The 27,638-nt window shown below is 40.0% G+C and overlaps 3 protein-coding genes across 7 annotated transcripts in view; all 3 read right to left on the minus strand.

Moving 5' to 3' along the window:
- The window catches only part of itga7 (integrin, alpha 7), a 36,972-nt gene extending 36,363 nt beyond the window's left edge, over positions 1-609 (minus strand). For all 4 annotated transcript variants that reach the window (XR_011035350.1, XM_068314289.1, XM_068314287.1 and 1 more), the window contains exon 1: positions 116-609. Coding sequence is in view for 3 of the 4 variants with exons in the window: in XM_068314289.1 (XP_068170390.1) it covers positions 116-333 (218 nt within the window). In the remaining variant the exon portion in view is untranslated. The remainder of the gene's footprint in view (positions 1-115) is intronic.
- A 12,536-nt stretch (positions 610-13,145) lies between these two features.
- LOC137594782 (protein shisa-5-like) lies at positions 13,146-16,779 on the minus strand. 2 transcript variants are annotated; one of them, XM_068314291.1, is made up of 5 exons: positions 15,892-16,779; positions 15,448-15,601; positions 15,147-15,298; positions 14,846-15,004; positions 13,146-14,332 (listed from the first exon to the last, which is right to left on the minus strand). In XM_068314291.1, the coding sequence occupies exons 1-5, from the start codon at positions 15,956-15,958 to the stop codon at positions 14,205-14,207; spliced, it is 660 nt and encodes a 219-aa protein (XP_068170392.1). In that variant the 5' UTR covers positions 15,959-16,779; the 3' UTR covers positions 13,146-14,204. The 2 variants fall into 2 exon arrangements, with proteins under 2 accessions (XP_068170392.1, XP_068170393.1); XM_068314292.1 differs by lacking the exon at positions 15,448-15,601.
- Positions 16,780-16,918: 139 nt separating this feature from the next.
- On the minus strand, positions 16,919-24,988 carry LOC137594780 (protein shisa-5-like). The gene is made up of 5 exons (XM_068314290.1): positions 24,856-24,988; positions 23,754-23,907; positions 23,300-23,442; positions 20,249-20,497; positions 16,919-18,945 (listed from the first exon to the last, which is right to left on the minus strand). The coding sequence occupies exons 1-5, from the start codon at positions 24,920-24,922 to the stop codon at positions 18,758-18,760; spliced, it is 801 nt and encodes a 266-aa protein (XP_068170391.1). The 5' UTR covers positions 24,923-24,988; the 3' UTR covers positions 16,919-18,757.
- Between the last annotated feature and the right edge of the window lie 2,650 nt (positions 24,989-27,638).

Consider the following 27,638-nt stretch of genomic DNA (forward strand, 5'->3'; position numbering starts at 1 on the left):
TCTTAAGCATACAGGTGATAGAGATTCAGGGAACAACTCATTCACACAATGTAACAGAAGGTCAGAAACATAACTGACACCTGAGGCAGGCTCAGTGCCGCATTCACTCACTCACCAGCTCTGAGGCTCAGGGGTAAGCTGTTGGTGAAGTGCTAGAGAGAAACCAAAAAAGGTGCCATGGTCTCCCAGCTTATGGAGTGTGTGAGTAGTATCCAGGTTAAAGCCCAACACTTGGCTTAGAAGGGTCAACAGAGCCCACAGGAGGGTCGTCCCAGGATGAGAGGAACAGAATGAGAGTGAGATGGGGTTCCCATGTCCCTTTGGGGCTGCCATAGCAAGGTACAGAGCAAGCCAGTTCAAAAAGAGTAGGGGGCAGCTTCTTTTTATGGCTCCCTGAGCCCTAAAGGTGACAAAATAAAGCAAATCCTGTGCAGTCTCCTCTCCTTTATGGATGTCTCTCTTGTTTTTTCTTTTCCTTCCTCCCTTGCACTGCGGTGCTGGCGCTCAACTCCGCTTGCTGCTGTCAGTCTGAAGAGCAGGCTGTGAAAATGTGGTTGCTACTAGCATATGTGTGTGCGAGTGTTTCTCTCAATGCATGTGCGCCTCCCCCTCCTCTAAGCTCCAAGGGAGACAGAGGACAAGTGCCTTGAATAGCCCGCTCACCCCTCCCCTCCTCCCCTTCTCTCTCTCTCTTTCTCTCTATCTCTCTCTCTCTCTTTCAGTCCCCCCACCCTACCCTCTCTCAGCTGACATCAACACTCTAGGGACTGGTGCCAAAATACCAGGCAAGGTTGTCAAGATACTTGGAGGCTATTGAATAGAGAAAGAGGGGGGGGGGGGCAGCAGAATTATTTATTTATTTATTGAGTTTGCATGATCTAAACTGCCTCTTTCTGTAGACAATCTTTGGTGATACAGGTGCTTGTCAATAATAAGAAAGTCAGAACATCAAAAAGTTAGCCGGAGGACAAAATTGAAGGTTTTTTCTTTTATAGTGACATTAAATTACCAGACATCTGACTTCAGGTGGCAGCGATCTGGAACAATTCTAAAATACTATAGCAGCTAAACATGAACACAGTGACCCAGCAAACTATCTCCTGAAGAAAAAGAACTGTGGTTGAAATGTATTTGCTCTGATTTTTGCTCAATTTTCTCTTATATAATGAGACACATTACAGGACTGCTGTTTATTAAAGATGCTTTAGTCCAATAGTTTTACACATGTTCCTGCAGGCAGTCAGACAAACACCATAATGCCTACCTTGGCTGTTCCCTCTCACCCACAGCTGCTGCTTTAACCAGCTGATTTGTGTTTGTCAGTCAATCTGTGTGCAGCTGTCAGAGTGTCACATCAAATGTTCTAGGCCATAAACCTCACACACACCACTTATATACTAATAGTATAGGAAGATCTTGATCTTGATCAGTCCCATAGAAGTGAGGTTCTATAGGTAAATGTTCACATTTTGAGTGTGCATCAAAAGTGTTTTCTTGCAGTTAAGTGGGCATAAGAGTTCCATAGGCCTGATTTGTTCATGCAGATAAGATTTAGGTATCAAAGTAACAATCCAAGTGTTGTGTTTTATTGTGTGGGTTGTAGTTGGGTGAATTTATGTCTCAAACGATTAACGAGAAGCCTTTTTTACTCAAGTTATCATGACTATTTATTTGTTCATGGTATCTGACTTGCTGATAAGATATCTTCAAATTGACAAAGAAGCAGCAAAGACCCATAAAAATATGCACATGAAGGCAGATTAAAAGAAAGATTAGTGTCCCTTTGCACAATCATCATCATTGTCTACACACACCAGATCCCGGGAAGATGAAGCCGATCTCCTTGCATGACCTCGCTGGCATTGTGCCAAACGTCCCCTGCCACCTGCTGCCCTTGTGTGGTATTAAAAAGGAGTTGATGAGCTTTCACGTCATATCCAGTTGTCACTTTATCAGGTACAGCTAGCCAAAATGATCACAGTCAAATCCAGCATTCCTGCAATAAATCTTACCCTCACGAAACTGACGTTTAGTTGTAGTTGAGAATGTCAATGCTCACATGCCAAAGTTAGCATGTTTATACCATGTTCATCATCTTAGTTTAGTGTCTTAAAATGCCAAAACAGAGCTCTGGCTGTAGGGAATGTCAGTAGTTTTTTAGATATTAGATACTTCGTAAACAAATTGCCTGAACTACACTTGGGCTGTTGGATTCCTTCTATGGTGCTGCGGCTTCTTCACTGAAATAGTGACTCCTGTTCCCCACCACTTGCCCAGTGTCTGCTGGGATAGGTTCCAGCCCCCAGTCACCCTGTAGGAATAAGTGCTTACAGAAAAGGGATGCAAGGAGATTTTTGACTCTACGATGAGACAAAAGTACGAAAGTTCAAACAATTCATTCTGACGAGAACAATGTGCATCCTGAAATTCATGCTCCAACTAGCATGGTGATGCTATAAAAATGGTTACATCTGTTGTAACTTCAGAGAAAACTGGGAAAATGTGTAAAAATATAAATAATAAAACACATCAGATTTAAAATAGTGAAACATATATCATTTTGTGAAGTTTGTGTTTTAAAGCATGTGGGAGTGACTATCTCTCTGGAGCATCGTTGCCAGAAGGAGGACACACAGTACAAATTGGTCAGCAGGCTTCAAGACATAGATCACAGGCGCATTATAGTGTCCAGAATAAATATCTGAAACTTTATTTTTGAATATCCAATGCGAGACCATCATCAGTTCCCTGTGTGCAGGGCAGCTCAGTTTTGAGACAGTACAAACACCATAAATGTTCCATAGAGCAGAAGAAAAAGCAAAAACATTACAGGAATGGTGTGGGATGTTGAGAAAATGTTGAAAACATCTTAATGGAGCTCAGGCAGGACGCCAGACAAGAACGCTTTCAGACAGAACAAAGCACAGTCAGAGGGATGGATGGAAGACAAAGACGCAACAAGAAGGGGATGGAAGGGAAAAGAACAGACGTATTGGCTGGAGGTAAAGATTATCTTCGCTGGCGGCCTTGACTGGCATCCATACACAAGTGGTCATTAGCAGTCTGAGCCACACTTCAAGGAAGAATCTTATTTTAGACAGCAAGCAGTGAGCAGTACAAACAGGCAGGGTCATTTTTCCTGTTATAACCCCCCATCACTTTGGTGACAGAAGTAGCCGCAGTCAGCACTATTACTGTATTGATTAATGGATAGTGAAGGATTCTATAAGAGGGAGCACTGCTGGTCATTATAGGATTGAATTCAAGCACACCCACTACAGCTATTTAACTGTGCACAATCCCACAGGAAGGGAATATAGTCTGAGCACACTGGTCTTGTCCCACTGATTTCGTTGTTAAAAAGCTCCCGTGTGTTTGGACTGGTGGCATTTGTCAGTGTTGTATTGTCTGAGACCTGGTAACGAAAAAGCCAATGACTGCTTTGTCCATTCTGGACTACTGTAGAAACATAGTAGGTAGAATACATGAAAGATTTGGATTTAATTTACCTTATTAATCCAAAATGCGAGAATTATTTTTGTGAATGGGAATGGGACTTTTTAGGACTCTCGTTTTGGAGATAAAAGACTTAATGTAAAGTAACAAATACAGTCATTTTTAGTTTCAGGTGAGAATTACCGTATTGGCCCGAATATAAGATGACCCTGATTATAAGACGACCCCCTCTTTTTCAAGACTCAAGTTTGAAAAAAGATGTTTTGAACACCAAATTTGATTTTTATACAGAAAATAATTACAGTACATCTGAAACAAATGATTATAACAATATATTCGAGAAAAAGCATGTTATTTTGCCTCATTCAAACCATGCAAAAACTGTATCACATCTTAATATCTGAACATTTAAATATGTGAACTAAAGTGCAATCACATTTTTAAATGAATGGTAAGTGGCACCAACCTTGCTACCATCCGAGAACCGACCCACTTTTCTCCAGATTGGCGCTACGTTTCTTCATTTTCTGTTATCTCTTCTCTTATTTTCTTCTCTTTCTTTCTTACCGCTATTTTTTATTTGTCTTCTTCGTCACAGAGGTTCGCTTTGTCCTGGGGAATTAAGTTCAGTATTCGCTTTAAAGATATCTGGCGCCATCTAGCGTTGTGAATGGGTATAATGTCTAGACCCCGAATGTAAGACGACCCCCACTTTTTCAGTCTTATTTCAATGCAAAAAACAGTGTCTTATATTCGGGCCAATACGGTAAATAACATCAATAAAAAAACTACCATGACTAATAGGTTACGTGTGACTCTACATTTCTTTTATCATGGACTTATATGAAGTAAACTGGTAAAGTTCTCCATTTTTTTGATTAATTCTTATGGGAAAAGCTTAGTTTTGACAATGAATGACACAAATGTGCCAATAAAAGGGTTATCAACATCATCATCATTAATAAAATACATCCTACTTCAAAAATAATGTCTCACAGGGAGCAAAAAGACCATCCACATTCTTTCACAACGTGCTGAACGTTGTGAGTTTGTTGATTTTACCACTTCGTGGTGAAGAGACAGCTGAATGTGTTCAATGTGTTTGGAAACTTCTCTGAAATGCTGACCTGCAGTCTGATGAAACCTTGAAAATATTTAGAATCTGCCTGCAAGACTGTACATATGAATTCAGAGAATATTAGGACATTGTGTCTCTCTCTATAGTGTCTCCTAGCACATAATAGAGATTAAAAGGTTTTATCTCCATATTCTTCAGCTACCCAGAAGTTAACGTTTTACCAGCATTTGTTTACATTACATTACATTACATTCTGATCCAAGGATTAGTCTGCTGGTAATCAGCATCATCATTGGGATCCAAATGTTCCTTGCAAAGTCTTGAATAATGTCTACGATGACGTAAAATGCATGCCTACATCCCCTGACAATTTACTAGGCATTAAAGTCTCATCTGGATCTGACAAGTATTCCGAATTTGAGTCGGAATATTCCACTTAAAGGGCTCACCAAAAGCCAACGACTTATTTAAAAGTTGCACTTGTGTTGATTGTTAAGAAACTTTGCTTTCTGTTTGATTATTGTGTGACCCAATTATAAGTAAGCAGAAGAAATAGTACACTTTATTAATCCCCGCAGGGAAATTACATAGTCACTCAGGTATTTTTACATGTTCTTTGTGTTAGTTAATGACAATCAGTGTATACACAGGCACCATGAAACAAAGCACACAGGGGGGCCTGTAAGCATGCAGTTAGCAGTTAGCACACATCAAACAACACAAATCGGGAGGCAGAGTGACGGGCAGCGGCTTCAGGAACGCGCCCCAATTGAGCAGCTTGTAGGGGGGACGGCTCCTTGCTCAAGGGCGTCTCGGCAGTGGCTGGGAGGTGAGCTGACACCTCCCACCGTCAGCTCACACTCCCTCCTGGCGGAAGCGTGATTCGATCCGCCGATGGTTGGGGCAATCTGTCTACAAGATATCTGCTCTACCGCTGAGCCACTGCCGCCCGGAGCAAAAAGAGGAAGCAAAAAATGAGTTTGCAGAAAGGTAAGGTCACTCCAAGGTGATCGCAGCTCAGGGACTGGTTAAGAAATGTTGTGACATAATTATTACAAATCACTCCAATTATCATTGACATCACCAACAATACACTAATCTCACTGCACCAGCATCTTTCTACGACGACAATAGCTTCAGCTCTGGATACTGCATATGATACGATGAAAATAGATTTCCCTGAACAAGACAATAAATATACTCTGACTGTTACAGCAAGACAAACACAGCTCATTTGTTTGTAATGCTGTATCTTACATACTGTTGTTTGAACTATGACAACTTTTCCATACAATATGGATAGGATCAGGAATGAGTACATCAGAGGGACAACACATGTTAGAGGTTTTAGAGATAAAGTCAGAGAGGCCAGACTGAGATGGTTTGGACATGTCCAGAGGAGAGATAGTGAATATATTGGTAGAAGGATGCTGAGTTTTGAACTACCAGGCAGGAGGCCTAGAGGAAGACCAAAGAGGAAGTTTATGAATGTAGTGAAAGAGGACATGAAGGTAGTTGGTGTGAGAGAAGAGGATGTAGAAGACAGGGTTAGATGGAGGCAATTGATTTGCTGTGGCGACCCCTGAAGGGAAAAGCCGAAAGGAAAAGAAGAAGAAAAATGAGACAGAGGCGACCTCTACTGGCCTCTACTGATCATGAGTCGATTATTTTGGAACAGCACTTGTTTAGAAACTTATCCATTCTTTTTTTTTAAAATTAATTTCAACAGTCAATCCAATTTTTGAAAAAAAACTAGACAACTATCTTAACATCATGATGAAATAATATCTTAATTATGCATCAATATTAAAATATAGGTCTCTCAGATTTGCTGTCATACAAAAGTGGTTTTCATTGTGACACAGCAGCTATTTCCTCTTTTGGGCTACAGACAGGGCTGTGTGCCAGCTGTGGAAGTTCATCTCAATGTGGCAGTGGTGCATGAATCTGGCTAGGATGCATCAGCTGCACTGGAATGAATGCTGCTGCAGAGTAAGCCGGATCAGCTGAAAGGGCAAAAATCTTTGGTTGATTGTTCGTGAAAAATTGTGTACATTCAACTTTTTATTAAAGAAAAAACTATTGTGTAATGCAATTACACAGACTTGTGCCTCAGTTTAACTCAGTGAGAGCCAGTGACCTCTTCTGAGCTCAATGGCACGGAGAAACACATCATGTCAAACATTCGGCATACCTCCAATAATATGTGACAAAATATCCTTAGAATTTCTTTGATGTCCCATAATTCTAAGATATGACCCTCAATGTTATGTGAAATCAGAGGAAAAGCATTCAAATATTTTATCAATTACAATATTGCTAAATCACAATGAAATACATCTCAGTCACTCAGTGGGATGTGAAAAATTGTAAATGTCTGAAAAATAAATAAATAAATAAATAAAAGGAAAAACACTCACTAGCTTCCACGTACGAACCTGGTGGCTCTGAAGAGTTGGGTGGGCTTACATATGGAGGCTGGAAGGCCACAGGCTTGTAACCTGGGTAGGATGGCAGATATCCAGCTGGAGAGAGAGGCTGCAGGGGTGGAGTATACACCATGGTGGTGGTCATCACAGCTACAGGTTTGAAAATAAGTTTGGCTTGGACATAAAATGCCAACTGCACAAAGGTTTGTCATAAAATTTTTAATCTCAATTCACGCGTGCATGTGATTCCATTTTTCAATGACAGCATATGCCACAACTAAGAATTCTTGCAGACATCTGACAAAGAATGACTGGTAACAGAAAATACAACCTACTTTGTGGTTGTCTGTGTCGCTTTTCATACTTCTTGAAGCACGAGCAGAAAAGGACCAAACAGCAGACAGTGATGCCCAACCAGAAGAGAATGGGAACAATGGTCCCGAAGATGTGTCCCCAAAGAACAGCAGAGCTGCTTCGGATATAGGGAGAAATCTTTTAAATGAGTATTTGATCACAACAATGTGATTTGTTGAAATAATAATGAGCTGGAAGTAAGGTATAAATGAATGGGTTTATTTATCTGCTGTCACATTTCCTTTCCAAAACACAATTCAAAAGAACTAAAAGAATTGTTACATTTTTTTTACACAAAGAATTTTGTCATGATCATTCTTTTTTTCTGTTTCCATGATTACACTGGGAAAATAAAATATTTTCAAAAAAATCTCCAATGTAGTGGAGAGGTTCATTTAATAATTCTTCGAATTTTGCATTTGAGTACAACATGAAAAAGATCTGAAAAAATTAATTGTTATATACTGGTCTGACTGGCTTACCATTTGTCAGAATCAGCTTTTTTTAAAAGAACGCTTAACCCTTGTGTGCTGTTCATATTTTTGTTACTCAGCCAGTGTCAATGGGTCTGGTGGACCCACTGAATTTGGGGGTTTTTATTACAACAAAATCTAACAATTTTATGCTAAAATACTCAACAGATGTTTACTTCATCCCAATTACAAGTAATATAAAAAGCATATATAGTTAAAATTTGACCTTTAACCTTTGTTAGATCATATTTATGAATTAAAGTGCCACTCGTTTAATTGTTTTTTAACAAAATGTAATAAAAAAAGAAAATCAATTATAATGAAGATATGAGTGGAAAAACCTCCACACATTTACAAGTGAAGCAAGGTTTTCCATAACAACTGATTTTTATTTATATGAACTTCATTAGAAATTTAACTCATTCAGGTCAGTTTACACAGAATGTAGCCGCAAGAGGACACAAGCCAGTGTAAATACAGAGGGTTGCGTCAGGAATGGCATCCGGCGTAAAACTTTTGCCAAATCAAACATGTGAATCAAACCTATGACTTCCATACCGGATCGGTCAAGGCTTGGGTTAACAACGACCGCCATCGGCGCTGTTGACCTACAGGGCGATGGTGGAAATGGGACTACTGTTTGTCGAAGAAGGAGAGGAGGAAAGTGTGCCTGTAAGAAGAGAGAGAAGAGGAACGACAAGAGTATAGGACTGAGAGTAGGGACATTGAATGTTGGAACTATGACAGGAAAAGGTAAAGAGTTGGTTGACATGATGCAGAGGAGGAAGGTAGACATACTGTGTGTCCAGGAGACCAGGTGGAAAGGTAGCAAGGCTAGAAATTTAGGAGCAGGGTTCAAGTTGTTCTATCATGGTATAGATGGGAAGAGAAATGGAGTAGGAGTTATCTTGAAGGAGGAGTTTGTTAGGAATGTCCTGGTGGTAAAAAGAGTGTCAGATAGAGTGATGAGTCTAAAGCTAGAAATCAATGGTGTGACGTGCAATGTTGTTACTTAGTATGCTCCACAGGTAGGATGTGAGCTGGAGGAGAAGGAGTCTTGTTAGACTTTGATGAAGTGATGCAGAGCATACCTAGAAATGAGAGAGTTGTCACTGGTGCAGACTTCAATGGACATGTTGGTGCAGGAAACAGAGGTGATGAGGAGGTGATGGGCAGGTTTGGTATCCAGGAGAGGAATGCAGAAGGACAGGTGGTAGTTGACTTTGGAAAAAGGATGGAAATGGCTATAGTGAATACTTTATTTCAGAAGAGGCAGTAACATAGGGTGACCTATAAGAGTGGTGGTCGGTGCACACAGGTAGACTACATCTTATGTAGACAGTGTAATCTGAAGGAGATCAGTGACTGTAAAGTAGTGGTAGGCAATAGTGTAGCAAAACAGCATAGGATGGTGGTGTGTAGGATGACTGTGTAAGAAGATTAAGAGGACAAAGGCAGAGCGGAGGACACAATGGTGGAAGCTGAAAAGGAAAGAGTGTTGCATGACTTTTAGGAAGGAGTTAACACAGGCTCTGGGTGGTCAGGAGGTGCTTCCAGATGACTGGACAACTACAGCTAATGTGATCAGGGAGACAGGTAGGAAAGTACTTGGTGTGTCATCTGGAAGGAAAGTAGATAAGGAGACTTGGTGGTGGAATGAGGAGGTACAGGAGTGTATGCAGAGAAAGAGGTTAGCTAAAAAGAAGTGGGACACCGAGAGGACTCAGGAAAGTAAGCTTATGACAGGGTGCCCAGAGAGGAACTGTGGTATTGTATGAGTAAGTCTGGAGTGGCAGAGAAGTATGTTAGAGTGGTGCAGGACATGTATGAGGACTGTAAAACAATGGTGAGGTGTGCTGTAGGTGTGACAGAGGAGTTCAAGGTGAAGGTGGGACTGCATCAGAGATCAGCTCTGAGCCCCTTCTTGTTTGCTATGTTGATGGACAGGCTGACAGACGAGGGTAGACAGGAATCTCCATGGACTATGATGTTTGCAGATGACATTGTGATCTGCAGTGAGAGCAGAGAACAGGTGGAGGAGAAGCTAGAGAGGTGGAGGTTTGTCCTGGAAAGGAGAGGAATGAAGGTTAGCCACAGTGAGACAGAGTACATGTGTGTGAATGAGAGGGACCCAAGTGGAAGAGTGAGGTTATAGGGAGAAGAGATCAAGAAGGTGGAGGATTTTAAGTACTTAGTGTCAACAGTCCAGAGCAATGGAGATTGTGGAAAAGAGGTGAAGAAGCCTGTACAGGCAGGATGGTACGGGTGGAGAAAAGTTTCAGGTGTGATGTGTGATGGAAGAGTTTCAGCTAAAATGAAAGGAAAGGTGTACAAAACTGTGGTGAGACCAGCGATGTTGTTTGGTCTAGAGACAGTGTCACTGAGGAAAAGACAGGAGACAGAGCTGGAGGTAGCAGAGATGAAGATGCTGAGGTTCTCTCTGGGAGTGACCAGGAAGGATAGGATCAGGAATGAGTACATCAGAGGGACAGCACATGTTAGAGGTTTTGGAGATAAAGTCAGAGAGGCCAGACTGAGATGGTCTGGACATGTCCAGAGGAGAGATGGTGAATATATTGGTAGAAGGATGCTGAGTTTTGAACTGCCAGGCAGGAGGCCTAGAGGAAGACCAAAGAGGAGGTTTATGGATGTAGTGAGAGAGGACATGAAGGTAGTTGGTGTGAGAGAAGAGGATGCAGAAGACAGGGTTAGATGGAGGCAACTGATTCGCTGTGGTGACCCCTGAAGGGAAAAGCCGAAAGGAAAAGAAGAAGAAGAGAAGAAGAGGTCAGTTTACACAGCACAAGCTGAACACATACAGTAACCATGTCAGTCTAGACATGTCAACCATAGGCAGCCTATACATCACATGAGTTTTACTGTGTCTATGTTGCATATGGACATCTTGCACTTGATGCATGTATATTGTGTTTTTCCGTCCTTCTTGGGTCCACACACTTTGCAGCGCTTCATTTTGTTGCTGCTGGCCGCAACCTAGAATAATGAAAAGATCAGGAACACCTTTCTCTCTCTCAAGTCATGAATGTCAGACATATACTGCAACAGCATCACACACTTATGTCAGGCTTTGCAGATGGTGGCTCTCTAGGTCAGATGAATGGGGCACTAGCATTCTCCTCCTGAATCCTCTTCATGATGGCTACAGAGGCTGTGGTTCTTGGAACATGTCTTCTTTGGATTTGAGGCCTGACCAGTGCCTTTCCCACTTCCTCGAGAAAGAGGCGTCTCCTCTGGAGCTTCCCTCTGTTCCACTCTGGATTCAGTGCCATCCAGATGCTAAACGCTTTGTACTCGGGGATGTCCAATATGTCAAAGAATATCACTAGTGGCCAAATGGAGTGGCCTCCATTTGCAATCATAGGCAGTCACCAGCTTGTCCATGTTGTCTACTCCTTTTGTGGCACTGTAATCCATGATGATCTCTGGTTTCTGATGCTCCTGGCCACAGATTCTCCCATCATTATGCAGTGTACACATGAGTACCACATTCTTGCCTTTCTTTGGCACATAAAATACCAGGGACGTGTCAGCCGTGTACACAAACTTAGAAGACATGAATTTTCAGATATGAGATCCTCACAATCTGAAACCTCTTCCTCAACATTATCATCAAAATCTTCTCTCTTCCAAAATTAATTGCAAGTACCTCTGAGAAGAGAATCTTATGGCCATCTTGATCAATTGTGATAAGGAACCATACTGGGAAAGCTATATTTAGTGTGTCCCACCCCCAATTTGCAGCTGGGATAGAGTATGAGATGGTTCCTGCAAGACAGAGGGTAAAATGTGAGGGCAGGTGGTGTTCGTGCTTGAATTTTGCGACAATTTTGCAACCTTGTGTGGAAAGAGCAGGGACAGAAACACAAAACTTACATGTACACTCACAAACACACACACACACACACACACACACACACACACACACACGCACACACACACACACACACAGACAGACAGGAGGAGAACAGAGTGAAGGTACACAGGACCTACGATTTCCACTCTTATTAGGTCTTATGGAACATCCTCTATGTAATATAAATGTGTAGGGGGGGTGTACAGTGTGTGGTCATTGAAAATGTGTTCTGATATATGTTCTTCACAGAAAATGAGCCAAGGCCAATGAATCTGAGTTCTTTTTTGTTTAAAAAAAAAAAAAGAAAACGGGTCCCACAGACCCAAACACCATACAAGGATTAAGTTTGTATGTAAGAGTATTTATGAAACCTGTTCGACAAGAAAGCTTTTTTCAGAAGTACTTGTTCAATCTGATATTATTTGATCAGACAGGAATGTCTCACCTCTGAGGAACATAACATCAAATATGTCCATCATGACGAGATGTGTTCACTGTTAAAGATTTCACAAACTGATTCCACATCAACAAGTCTTAAAACTTTACGTTAGTTTCCAATAACTTGAAAATAAATTGCAGCAGAGATAAAGTTGTCTAGTGAATGTGGTGATGGGTCTTTGTGTCCTTTGTGTTTGGGGCATTGACGTCAGGGTCACTTCCTGATTATCCTCAGGAAGACAGCATCTTCTCTTACAGTTGTGAGTCTAACACATGATTGTCATGATAAAACCCACATGACCTTAACCCTAAGCAGTTACAACACATCTGGAGGAAATGGGTCAGATAACAGTGTTATAGAATAAAAAAGGACATTATAAAATTAAAATAAGAAAAATAGTCTTTTTTAAGAATATTTAAAATTTCAAAATAGGTATCAATCACACCATAACAACAGCAATGACACTTGATGACTAATAACTTTCTGTTTCTCTTTGACTACCAGACATCAACGGAGGGAGAGATATGAACAAAAATCCCCCCTCCCACCCCCAAAATATTTGCATATATATTTATATAAGTGAAGCTTACCTCATACTGCAACATGGTGGAATTAAATTTTATGTTTGAAATTTAGGAGACATTGATTCTTTATCGAGCGTCTTCCTCATCACCCAGTGCCAGCAGTGGGAGGCTGTCTACCTCACTTCTGGGAACAATATCCTTAGGGACCATCCAAACATTACAGCTGCCTGCCATAACACCTTTATACACGTCTATGTCACTATTAACTGTAAAATGTATGATTTAAAATCATGACAAAGGCTCATAACATTCACCAACTTTATTTTAAATAGCCATTGGTTTTCAAAAGCTTCCATGTTAATAACCAGTATCAAATTGTAGAATTTCACTGGATCCTATTTTTCATTAACATTTTCACACTAAACTCTTGATTTTTACTTACAATAGTTTCCATGTTATTTCACCAGATATTTCAAATCTAGGCCAAGTGAGACAAAATAGGCCAAGTGAGTGCTGGAAGAATTTTAGTTTTACTTTTATTCAGTGCTACACTGAACCATTTCCACAAAGACACATAGGCAGAAGCAACAGTGCTGCAACAAGAGACTTCTTGATATGACCTTTGTGCATTTACTCTGAGGATCCACAGGGGAAAAAAAATTTGTGGACACAACAACAGCTAAAGATGTTTACACATGTACAAGCAATATTTTGTGAGCAACAAAAAAACAAGGATATTTGTGATGCCTCTGGTCATTTTTCTTAACCTTTAGCTGCTAATGGCTGCTGGTTGCCTTTTAAAATTCAGGGTTGTGGATGACACACAATATGTTGTGGAGATGTCACACTCATGTCCAGTGCTACTTGGCCCTTCAACTCGCTTTGCACATGCAGACATCACACATTGATTTGTCACAACACTGACACCATTATGATTACATTTGTTTTATAAAAAACAGTAAAGCAAAACATGGACATGACTGTGGCTTCAGTGATTAATAAAACTGTCAAACAGACGGCATGTAAAAATGTTAGTTATTGTCAAACTTTATGTGTATATTATATTATTGTTACATTAATTGCACATTAATTTTGTGTGTTTTTCAATACAACTTTTTCTTCAAGTTTGTCCTTTACATTTAAAAAAAAAATCTTATTACATCTTTCATTTTCATATCAATAAACTAAAGACAAGTCTCTCCTCTGGACTGGAGGTCTCCTGCACAGCCACAGACACAAGAATGCAGTTTGTTAGTCTGTTTTCAACACAAGTCACTGTAATTTTTCTTGCTCCACAAAACGTCTGCACTCCCCTGCAGCAAAGACGGTGATCTTCTGCAGAGGAGCTCCTCTCAACTTCATGTGTACATCCATTTATGGCAACGGCATCCCTGACAAGCACAAGCTTAGCAGGTTACAGTAATTGCAAATTGCAGCAGAGATAAGTTTTTAAGTCAAGTATTTAAGACATCGAATTTTCAGTTTGGCAAAAGGTGTAAAGCTCTAACATTAATTGCTACATTTGAAAAGAAAAGAACATTGGTGCAGCCAGGGTTTTCAAAAGTGTGTTTTTGAATCTAAACCTGCCGATTTAGACCATAAGTTGGATTATAGGGCGGCTGTGAAAAATCATCAAACACAGGTGGCTGACTGGGATGGAGTCCCATTGGCTGCCCTGGATTGGGTGGATTTGTAGTTGGACTATCTGTAAGGACACAAAACAAGTATTTGTTTCATTATTATTGACAAATGTTGCAGTTTTCAAGGGTTTTCTTTTTGTCTGAGATTGTTGACTTGTAACAACTTTAGTAACAATAAGATCACACATGAACAGTTTATGTAGCTCAAAGCAAATCTATGAATGTTGCAATAATGTTTTAATGGCATGTGATTTGCCAAAATGTGCTCTGATGAAGGATTTTGTTAAGGATGTTGGAATGATTTTGACTGTGCAGTTGTGATAAATGCAGCAATTTGTGCTGCATGCAGAAAAAAATCTGTTGAACAACAAGTAGAACTTCCTAAAATACTTGAGAAGTGTATTTCTGTGTAAACACAAGACACAAATGTTGATGATGCTAATGGGCAATTATGCTGGAAAGTTGAGAAAACTAAAGTCATGAACCCATTGGATGTGGCCATGTTGTAATTCTGTGTCTAAGACACCACCCAAAAGAAAACCACAAGTTCTTAACTTTACAACTATGACATAACTCACTAGCTTCCAAGTAGGAGGGTGGTGGTGCTGTAGGGTTGAGCGGGCCTGTGAATACAGGCCGGACAGGTACAGGCTGGTAGGCAGGGGGGGACGGATGATAGCCAGAGGGGGAGAGTGGTTGCAGGGGTGTGTTGACCACGGTGGTGGTGGTTGTCACAGCTGTGGGCAAAGTCAGAGATATTAGAGAATCATGTCCAGTGTTCTCTGATATCACACTGACTGAAACACACTGTAATGCACTTTATAAAATACACTGCAGCAGCCTACACAAATTAAAAATGTAATGAAAAGTATGTCCTACTTCGGTTTCGTCTTTTTCTACACTTTTTGTAGAACAGGCAGCAAGGAGCCACACAGCAGATGACAAGACATACACAGAAGAGGACAGGTATGACCACCCCAAAGATGCTTCCCAGAATCACAGCGAGTTTAGAGTGTTTCTCGTGGATAGGTCTGCAGGCAAAAGACAAACTTTCATTGAGGCACAAAGATGAAAACAATGAAATTATTTTCATGAAACTGCTAACATTTCCTGTGTTCCACAACTACAAACAGTTTTTTAATCACATTAAACAAAACACTGGTTCAAAGCAGGAGCCCACCCTCCAGTGCATTCCTCTTGCTTTTCTTGAGAAATACGATAATACTTGTTATCACAGCAGTATCTCCTGTTGCAGGTTCCACAACAGTACTCATTACATAGCTGAGTTTTGTATAAGTAGCCATCCGTGTGCCAATGCTGGTAACAATATTCAGCTGTAACAACCAACAAAACACACAAAACACAGGGTCAGTTGAACTAACAAACCAGCTGAAGCTCTCTTTATAGACAAAAACAGACAGTTCATCAGCATACAAGTAAAATCTCTCATTAGAAGTCAAAACAGCCAGTTAAGAAGTAAGAGCAAAGTTGTGTATACAAAACTGCAGTACCTGGTTATTAACTGACTTGGTTTGGTTTCACGTTGTATCTGTCAGCACATGAAGGAGGAAATCCTAAAAATGCACACCTGGACAAATGTACATTTCTAGTAAATAAAACTCACCCCATACTGCCGGCAGTAGGATCACAAATGCAGCACACACTAGAATGGGCAAAATATTTGAAACCATTCCTGAAATGAAGTTGTGTAATTAGAAAATGATTTTGACTCTGCAGTTTGACAACTGTTGTTACCTTTGTCTGTCACACCCTGTAGCTAGTTGTCTAACAGCATTCCTCACCTCATCCCATAGACGTGCCTATGGTAGAGCTCCTTTCTGTTCATCTCTCGCAGTTCCTGAAACTCCAACTCCAAATTAAGATTACAGTACTGTTCTAAAGACAAATACGCAAAAAAACTGCCTCCTGCATAAACCACCACGCTATGTGGTTTCCTTTAACAAAGAGGTTATATTTACATTCTTGGCTGTCTATTGGTTTGTCAGCAGGATTGTGCAAAATGTCCTAATTTCACATTCACGAAAAAATGGTGAGCAGAGGAGCTTTGGATGAGAATATAATCCACTTTATCTCTGGTTGTCAGTCCAAATAAGATTAAGAAATGCTTTCGGAGCAATATACTTAATTTTTTTTTTTGTTGTGCACTGGGTTTTAAGTTCAGCAATGTGATTTTTTGAAGTTATGTCCACCTTGCCAGTGGACAAAACGCCAGGTTTTTGTAAGAGACTAGACCCATCTGTCAGTACACTTGACAGAGTGGTTGAGAAGTACGGGGGTATCTAACAATAGATTTATATCGGACATGGACATTCTACTGTACTTATGACCTTTTTTTTGTGTTGTATATTTATTTTCTACTTTGTGGTTACAATTATTTGGTCTTGTGTGTTTTCTTTTATATCACTCGATTATCATACTTAAAAGAAGTGTACTGTACTTATATTCTGTAAATGCAATAACAAAAGTTGGGTAAAAACAAAATAAGTGTATTACATTAACATTTTTATTGCACATAGCAGAATTTAGTTGTGGGTTTTGTTTTGTTTTTACAAAAAGAAATGTCTATATATTTTCAGCAGTGGTTTGAAGGCCAATTAATTTTGGCCAATTAATAAAAAGACAAACAATAATAAATCTCTGCTGGTATATTTCTCAATGCAACACAAATAATCAACTCTAACATAAAAACACTCAAATTAAAATCACAAGCCAAAGGACTGAAATCACAGGAAGCAAACATGTATTGGTATAACGTTCAGACAAAAGGCAAGCTAACAATGACATACCATACACAGAACACTTGGTCAATGAAACACTTGCATATTCCTCATAAATGCTTCACAAACTAACAGGATATATGAAATATAAGGCCCTTTTTATTAGCTGTAACTTTTTTTCTCTCTCATCAGCTGGTAAAATAAAAGCAGTAACAGCATAGATGGGATTCAACATCATTTCCACATCATATGAAGCATGGCTAAACTTGACCACGACAACATCTAAATGAGGGACATTAAACAGCAGAGTTCCTCCAAAGATCAATGTCCGGCTTGTCACATGAGCCAAACTTTCCTTATCGAAGTTGAAATGAATATTATGAAAAAGTCACTTTAGAAACACAACTGTCAAATCGTTTCAGTTGGAAGAAAATTGTAATGAGAGCTGTGACAACCAAGAAAGACAAAACAAAGAAAAGAGGATTTATTAGTCTAGTTCTTGGACAAAAAAAAAAGCCTTCTAGTTTGGACTGCTGTGCTACTGCAGTCTAATCAAGGCAATGGTGACGTTAATTTACATAAAATAATATCCTATAATATTCAACACGGAGAACTAAACAATACTGAGTAAGAAAATGACCTTTTAAATTCAAAACATGCAGTTTTCATTATAACCAAAGGAAGAGAAATTCAAAGGCCTCAAAAAGCAGAAGTCATCAATGTAGAATACATTTCACTGCAGTGACTGTACGCCTTCAAAACAGCAGTTAACAAATCAATCATGAACTAGAAAATAAAGATTTGAAAACGGCAACACGATAAAAGTAAAATGATAGAGAAGGCACAGTTGTTGCATCTGACATTTGTTTGTGAACTTCACGACTGTTCCATTATGAATGAAAATGTTCTTTGGTTATTTCTCAGCCACCAATGCATTTCAGTTAGTTACTGTACATGCGCTGCAGTTGGGCAGAAAAAAAACATGAAATTATCCTGAGTAAAATAGAAAATATTTGTGTAGCCTTCTTTACATACATGCAAAAGTCTAATTTTTAGATAATTTCCCCAGTGTATAAGGCTTATTGTGAAGTGGCAGGATGACATTCCCTTTTATTGATGCTTTCCCACGCTGTGACAATCTGAATATCAGTAGTCAACTGACAATGACTTGATATTTATGACAAGTTTATACATGTTTGACTTGTTCCCTAGTAGTATCTATAAAGCTGCAGACAGAAAACAATGTGGAAGTACACATGAAAAAGTATACAAAAAACTTCATGTGTCTGAATTACAGCGGCAGCAAGCCCCAATCATCACTGAAGATGGTGACGTGACGTAAGGGGTCACGTGGGTTCGGCCAGTGCTCGGTTTAGACTAGGAGGGCGAAAAGACATGTTTAGAAGACTGGAAAATACTTTTTTAAAAATCTTCATCAACTCTTTAAAATGAGGCTCAGTGGTTCTGTGTTTAATTGATGACAAAAATGGAGCCCCAAAGAAACGTTGAAATGAAATACAAACTCTACTACTTGTAAACTGTAAGTACATGCAATACAAGTAAAGAGGTATAAACATTTTCACTTGGCAACTCTTCCATAGAATAGATGTACTACAACCACTAAAAGCATCATAGCTTTTTTATAATTGAATCAAGACAATCAGAATTCAGTTGTTTTGGTTCAGATGAAACCTTTCCAGTTCTGCTGAGTTCCAACATGCTGCTGAAGCACACAGAGAGAGCTTGGCTTCCTTATCCTGTTTTAGGTGGTGGTGCAACATAATCCGGGTTGTATGCCGGCTGGGCTAGGTAGTCTGTGCTTGTAGGTAGGGCGCCGGGCTGGCGTGGCTGTGCAGGAGGCTGCAGGGGATACGCTGGCTGGTCAGAGGTGAATGCAGCGTGGCTGTAAGGCATTGGATTGGGAGGGTAGGCCGGACCGGCTGGGCACAGACAGAAGACAAGTTAATAGCTTAAAATGGCGAAAAATGCTAAAAACAAAAATTACAGTGCAGCTCTGTCCAAACAGTTATCAATGATTTCTACTAGAAATAAATCATGACATGACACAACTTCCTACATGCAGCAGTTACTCCCCCTCCATGTCAGATTTTGCCTTTTCTGATGCAACAAACCTGCAAACTTTGATACTGCATGAAAATGTGTCCCAAGTTAGATGGTGCTTTTTTCCACAGTATGCACCCCCTACTGTAGTTATCCACTTTTCTGACAAGCCTAAAAGGTCCATCAGACAAGCAGATAAGCAAGGTTTATCTCCTTCTTAAGCTTTTCCTATATCATGCAGGAAAGCTGTGCGCGCTTCTTAAGGCTGCTTATATAGAAAATATTTTAGTTTTTAGTGTTATTCAACAAAAGCTAAAATTACTTCATACTTAATATTACCTTATGTAACAAAGTTGTCAACGTTTCTTTTAAGCATATCTGGTTGATAAACATTAATGCTGTAATATCTCCTATAGATATAACAATATAAGCAGCTTTATGGTTGCACGTTTTTGTGGTTCATCTGTACAAGTTGCTATACAGGGGATGGCACCTTGCTCAAGGGCACCTCGGCAGTGCTCGAGAGGTGAGCTGACACCTCCCAGTGTCAGCTCACACTCCGAAGTGACTGGGCGAGAGCGTGAATCAAACTGCCGATCTTGAACACCATTGGACGACCCGCTCTACCTCTGAGCCGCTGCCGCCCTCATTTCTCTTCCTGTTTCACTGGGATTGTGGCTTAGATTAAGAAATACTGATGGTCATTGAAACAAGAGCTATTCTGTTTCTGATTAAGTGTTATTAGTGCAAATAACTTTTTAGAGAACAGAATATCCTCTCAAGAAAAGATGTTTTTTGGGAGCCAGAAGGTCCTTTAAATCAACCCAGAGCATAAAAGTGATAGTTTAATTGGAATGTGGTTAAATTCCAAAGATTATTGAAGGTCATTTTATTTGCCCATTGTGCTATTATTCATGCTATCATTTTAGCATTTATTTACTGACAAAAATGTGTGACACATTTCTTTTTTTCCACCAATAATTCATTGATCCTCTGGAGGGCAAATTCTTTCCTGAATGTGACTCATCCCCGAGGAATAATATGCAGCCCTTAAGGCTCCATGGAGCCCGTTATTATCTTGAAGTGGCAGAAAGCCATGGAGGTTTAACCATGTTTGAGCTATGTAACACGATTTAAAAAGTGTCTGTCACAATAACATCTGTAACAAGAATCCACACTCACTGGCTTCTTGATATGTTGGTGGCGGTCCTGCTGCGAATGGCGGTGCATGATAGGGCGATGGCATGGGTTGGGCTCCATACCCCTGAGGCGTGGGCTGTGATCCGTAACCCGGCTGCACTGGTACGGGCTGGTAGGGTGGAAATTGGCCGACCTGGTAGGATGCAGGTTGAGTTGCTTCCATTGGCTGCCGTGGATACTGCTGAGGTGCACTAGTGACCACTGTAGTGTGGGTGGTGGTAGCTATTACAGCTGTGAGCAAACACAACAGAACAGATGAGAAACATGGCTAATATATGCCAGCTTGGTACAGAGCATTACAACATTAAAAAAAGAGAAGTACAATGTCTGAAAGAAGCCATTTGTTTTGTTACACAAACTTGAACAATTTTTTTTTCAGGTTACACAAAATGTTTGACTTAATTTTTACCACAGGAAATATTTTCAAAAACAGAACTGCGCTGAACATAAAGGGAAGAAAGCAAGGCGTTACGTCTCTAAACAAAAATCTCAAAAGCTAAAAATATTATAAATCTGAGTAGTGTCTGCTCATCCTCAACATAAGAGGGAGACATCACAACCACTTCCTGTAAATGAAGTGGGATCTATTCCCGACAGTTGTTGTCATGGAAACAATGAGTCACACGAGGTGGAGCTCAGACATTCCAGAATATGATCCCAACACGCAACAAGCTCAAGTCAGGGAATTCACATTCTTGCTTGTGCTTTCTTCTGTGGTTCCCTTTCAGAGCTCAGGCTATGACCACAGACAGGAAATGCAACAGTGTGCAGAGAGTCACTCCAAACCCACACACAGCATAGACGGGGAAATCCTAAAGAGACGCGTGTTACGTGGGCATGAATAAATAAGTGGATGTGAATAAATATGTAATATCCAGCCAAAGCACTACAAGAGAAAACTATAAAAAGTCAAACGCTAGCAGCAGAAGCAATGGTTGAGAACTTTACGACAAAACTCCAATTACATCCACCCATTTATAAACAGAGAAGAGATGACTCAAGGTGACTCTCTGGTAACACAAAGCTTGTAAAATATAATACGTGAAAGTCCGCAAACATTTCCCCTTGTTTACGAGAACATTTAATGTTAGTAGTTTGGAAATGTTTCCAATTCATGTTTTTGTTCCTTTGCATTTTTGTTCCTTTCAAAATGCTTGTTTCAGTCATGTGCATTTGGCCTCAATCAAGAATGTACTGCAAGAGCAGACAAGCTGCTTGCAAAAGAAACAAAGAAATTTGTTCTACCTCTATTATTTTAACAGCGGAATCAAATTCTAAAATCTGGATCTTGCTGCACAATCTGCATCCACTGAGCCAATGACTCTGCAGTAATCGTAGTTATTTATCAGCTTCAAATCCAATCGCCGATGAAGTGGCGATCCAAAACCTGCCACCCTAGGTGGACCCAAAATTTGCAGAGCGATGCTATGACACATTTAAGTTACAGATGTCGGTGTCTAAGTTGTTTTCCATCTGCTCCATTCATGCAATGGAGACACTGTTCATTTACTGATGTCAAGTTTTAAGACGCATACATTAAAAAAAAGTATCACAATGTTACCCCCCCTGATATTTTTACTGGCCCAATGGCTACTGTGTACTGGTAGATTTATGGTCCCTTTGTGGCATACTGAAAGTAGCACTTAATGCAGGAACAAAAAAATAGTCTGGGGGTACTGAGCACAACCAAATACATGTCTGGTCCAGACTGTTGTGTGAGAATGAGTAAAAACAATTGTTTTGACACAAATTCACAGCACTTTAAAAACTTACCATTGATTTTCTTTTGTACCAGTGGACTTGTGTCAAAAAAATAAAAATAATAAACCTCAGTATTATTTTTTTACCAATGAATTTTTTTTTTTTACTAATGAAAACCCCATTTAATGAAAATGCGAGTGATTTAATTAAAAGCAGATAATGTTTCTTATACTTTTCATTTGTAAGCCAAGATATGACATATAAATTACCCTGTAAGGCTAACAACACCTTAAAAGTTTAACAGCTCCTTTCTGATCTGGTGATGACTTTAGTAACAATGTTGACTGTCCACATTCTGGGAGGCATACCCGACATTACAGCTTCGTTACATCAATCTGTAGAAGGGGAAGATGACGATTTCCTAATAATTCAGTAAAATCAAATGTTGCAGAGAGCAATAAGTTTCCTCATATGTGGTCACATTGAGAGGTTTTCTGACTTGCTCTTACATGTCAAGAGTTAAGACAAACAAAATGAGACACCAATGCCTCACTGACACTGACATGTATTTAAATTTTGACAAACATTTTTAAGTAGTTTCTTTTATAATCATCTACCATGAATCACGTATAGTTAGTGTGTGTCCTGGGATGCTGCATACAACTGTAGTGGACGATTCTGAGTGTTTCATGTTTTTTAGTGGCTACAAAATGTAACTAAAAAAAACATTGAAATTTACTTTTGCTTTTTTAAATTTAATCTTTGACTCTGTCAAGTTTATTTTTCTTCTTTCCTTATTAAAGATGTAACTGACATTAATCTATAACCTATAAATGTGATAGGCACTCTGCCTCTCCTCTGTTAACATGCTCATGGTTGCACTGAGTACAATCTGCAGTGGCTTTTAAAGTTCATATCCAACTGTATAACAGAGAATGTGTTAGTTGGAAGAACTAAAGTAATGGAACGATATCCTGGCTATGTAAGACACGATAAACAGTACAAACCTTGAACAAATGTTTATGTAATTTCATCAATAGTATTACTGTAACCCCCATAGGGAAATAATTAATCCACTCTAGCACACACTGGTAATTAGTTGTATGCATATATACTATACATAGTGGGTACAGGCCCCTAACACACACACACACACACACACACACACACACACACACACACACACACACACGAGCAACTTATAAAGGGTATGGAACATTGTTCAAGGGTGTTTCGGCAGTGCTTGGGAAGTAGACTGACATCTCCCACTCTCAGTACACACTCCAAAATTTTTCCCCAACACAAATAACCCCACTGATTGCTGCTACTTACGTTGCGGTTTGCGACACATCTTGTACAAGCAGCAGCAAGGGCAAATACAGCAGCAGATGATGATGAGAATAATGACAACAATGCTGACGATACCAAGCACCAAGGGCAATTGTGATCCTTCGGAACTGTAACTGGAACTGTAACTGTAAAAAAGAATTCATGTCAGGCAATAGTCATGTTCCTATTAGTTTTTTGGTACAAAACAATCACGTAAAGAAAGGCTAAGATAAAGTGGATTTATTCTATTGTATGAGAACAGAAGGCTGGTGCCAGTTGCATTTGATTGGTCACTAAAACGAAATCACCACTTCCCTTTGTTTGAGTGCAAAAATCATGGCAAAATGAGCGTTAACATCTCATCTGTAACCACTTCTATACATGTATCTGAAGCACACATTTAAGTTTCAATCTTAGTTAGTGCTAACTCTAGTTAAATTTATTTATAATTTATTACCAGTTGTCTTGCTTATCCTCCGACAAACGCCAGAAGCTATCCTGACAGCAGTATCTGTTCCTGCAGGTGCCACAGCAAAATCCTATCCTGCATTTCTTCGCCCCGTGGTAGACATCGTCTTCATCTCTGTAGGACCAACAGTCCCAAATCCCTGCTGTAAGAAAGCAGACAAGAGCAGGAAAGGTTAGACTGGCTGTCACTGGTGCTGGTCACCTATCAGGAGCACCATAGGGAAAAACCCCACCCCAATTAAACACATCATCAGTGAATTTCGGGTTATTTACATTAGACCGACGATTATTTACGTCTCTTAGTTTTGTTGTGCAATACATTCATCTCTAGCGCTATTTTGGTTTGAATACCATGAGTTGTCTCATAATTGTGAATTTTTTTGTTGCCGCCTCGTTTATTGGGTAAAATCCAGTGTGCGCATGCGTGCAGTTCTTGCGAACAGACGCGTTCACAGGAGGGTGGGTGGCCAACCTCATCTGAGCAAAACGAAACTTCTGTAAGGGAACGGTTAGACATGGGTATATCAATCCATCGATGGCATCACTATCCTGACGAATATGTGACGCATTTTCTCAGCTGAGAGTTGTATTCGTACCTTGACAATATTTTCGGTACCGTAACAAGCGAAAGGACACTAAAACGTCAACATATCGCTATCCAAGAGATATGGATACAGAGTAAACAGTTTCTAACATGTTTTATTCTGGCTACTGCAACAGAGCATGCATTTTAAAACGATTCCACGCGGTGGCCTTTTACTCAGTGTGGTTACATGTTGTGGAATAGAGTACAAGCAGCACTCGTCATCGACTATTTGGGTCGGCGTTTTTTTGTGGTTAGTGCTTTGGCAGTCGCAGTGGTAACACATAAAGAGCAACTGAATACGATTTATAACGAGTCAACCTAGAACAGACATTCTAACATCAAAAAGTTATCAAAGTCACCAAAGCTAACGGCACTGGCATCGCCCAGAATTTAGCATCGGCTTCAGCTACGAGTTAAAGCTAACCGAGCTAACATACATACACGTTCTACTGTAGCGATGACAATAACAACAGCGAACCAAAGAAAAACGTATAATCAAACTCACCAGATACAAAAGGGGTCAGAGTAACACATAAAACCAGCACACCGATACTGGACGGGCCTAACGACATGGTTACACTGTACTCCTGTGAGGTAGCTGCAAACAGGACGTAGGATCTGAGGCAATTGGCTGAAGACCGTCTACAAACAAAATACTGTTTCCTCACACGGTGGAAGTCCCGCCCACGTGGCGAAGTCCCGCCCACCGCTCCGTTACGTCACAGTCTGTGTTGAGCCAGTAGAGTATGTGTTCATCGCTAAACCGAAGCGTAATGCTATGAAAACGTTCATGTTGTAAGTCTGATGAATTATTTTCACAATTACAATTAGAAATGTAAATATTATAGAAGTTACATGGTTAAGGACCCGTCTACCTATAGTAATGACGTTCACAGTCATTCACGTCATTACTATAGGTAGACGGGTTTCCTAATCCAACGAGGGTTGGATGAGGTTGTGTGCGTGTGAGTGTGTGTGTGTGTGTGTGTGTGTGTGTGTGTGTGTGTGTGTGTGTGTACGATTTTTCTGTTCAGTTTTTTGTGCTATATGTTTTTCCAGAGAACCAGGCCTCCGTCGAACTTGTCAAACTGTTCAGTGTCTCTCACAGGACGGTAACTATTCCTTCACCATCATCCAGTCCTCTTCTTGCATCAACGGTGTTTCCACTGAGAACGGATCAGCATCTAATAAATTATTCATCTAATAAACAGTTAATAACATGTAGGACACCAATGGACATTTGTCTGCTCATTTTATTACATCTTATTTTTTACGGTGGGTCAGAGATGTGATGTAATTCAGGAGAAACATTCTCAGTTTTACACCATCTTTCTTTGGCCTGATGTTTCTGGTATTTACTTGTTTTTACATGTTAACACTTTTTTTTACATTTTTACATGTACATAATTTCTGTTCAGATTAATAAAGTATCTATCTTGCCTGTCTGTCTGTTTTTTTATCTGTGTTAAACAAGTTATTTTAGAATGAGCCTTTTGGAGATGGACACTTTCAGTGTGGCCAGCCATATCAAGCATGGACCACATCTTCTGTGCCTTCTTTTCTGGAATGGGGCTCTGATCTTTCCAGGTGTTGGTCTTGTCTTTATCCTCCAGAGAGGTCTCCTCCTTGTTCTCCTGAAGCTGAGCCTGATTGGAAGCTGAGGATCTCTCCATGCAGTTCAGCTGAAATGTGGAGGCCACCTCTTCCTGCTGCAGCACTTGCCCTTTTCCAGCTGAATTTTTGTCTCCTCAGGAGGAGACAACTTCTCCTCCAGTTCCTCCCAGCAATGGTCTAGCTCCTTCAGAGCTATCTTAGTCACGCTAGCATCCTGAGTCTGCTCCACACTGGATGTCTCAATATCCTACGGGGCCTTTCCCCCTGCTGTAGTTGGAGGCACAGCTAATAAGATGCCATCAGAGTATGTTGTAATTGAATAATCTCTGCACTGCATGCATGAAGTTGGGCTTGATGGTCTCTCTACAGCTGCTTCCTGAGTTTGCTTTTATCCCAGACACTCTTATAGTGCCATATTATACATGCTCAGACTCAGGAGTTCAGTCTTATTGTGATCCAGCGCACACACCAGCTGCTTCTTCTCCTTATGCATCTCCATCATTTGATGATGGCCATTGCAGTTGAACAACTGAGGGGTCTGTCACAGGGGGCTGTCAGCTGTTGCTCCACATGCTGGACTCCCTCTGGTGTGCTCCTGTTTGGCCTCAGCCGGCTTTGCTTTGAGGTGTTTGACCTCCTCCTTCAGCATGTCCTTTTGTGTGCTCTATGGGTGGCCATCTTTCTTTGTATGGAGCTTCTCCAGGTAAACCAGCAGCAGCTTCTCCTGGAGCCAGAGGGTGAACCTCCCGGCATGTGTGCTTTGGGAGAGACTCACAGAGTCGTCCTGCAGTTTAAGTCAGAGGTGTTTTCAACGACCTCTTGCAGTCAAGGTTAGACCATTCATTCTGAAAGACATAAAAGTTCAGGTCAACTATCTGGTGTGTTTATTCATTTATTCAAATCAGAGATAACTTCTCGACTTTCCAGTGGAGACAAAACTTAAAGTAGACATTAGAGGGCAGTCCTGCACCATGTCTGTCTGTGCTGATGTACGACATGGACAGGTCTCAGGATTGTTTTAAGGAGATCAAATCTGTGGTTTATGCTGTTTCATTTTACTTTTCTTTTTTAACTCAAAGTACACTTACAATGCAAATATCAATATTTTTAAAAGCATTCATTTAGAATTTATAATAATAATAATAATATTAATATGCTCTTGCTTTTGTTTTAAAACAGAGAATAGAATAAGTTTACTTAATCCAAAGCTGTTTAAATCAATTCACTGAACTTTACGACAGTTTATTGAAACATAGATAGATAGATAGATAGATAGATAGATAGATAGATAGATAGATAGATAGATAGATAGATAGATAGATAGATAGATAGATAGATAGATAGATAGATAGATAGATAGATAGATAGATAGATAGATAGATAGATAGATAGATAGATAGATAGATAGATAGATAGATACTTTAATAATCCTGGAGGAAATTGCACATATCCACTGCTCAGCCAAACACCAGGAACAAAAAAATAATAATTCATCTCTCATCCAAGAGGCTTCTTCAGTTCTAGTGGTGGTTAGTCTTATCCCCAGTTTATTAAACCTGTGAGGTGAGGCCACAACTATTCATATTCCAACGACCATAGTGGAAACCCATCATACTCCTCAGCAATGGTTGAATGGAGTTCCAGGGGGTGTCAAAAGGGTTGTCATTGAAATAC

This window comes from Antennarius striatus, chromosome 5 (assembly GCF_040054535.1).
Source record: "Antennarius striatus isolate MH-2024 chromosome 5, ASM4005453v1, whole genome shotgun sequence".
NCBI classification, from domain to species: Eukaryota; Metazoa; Chordata; class Actinopteri; order Lophiiformes; family Antennariidae; genus Antennarius; species Antennarius striatus.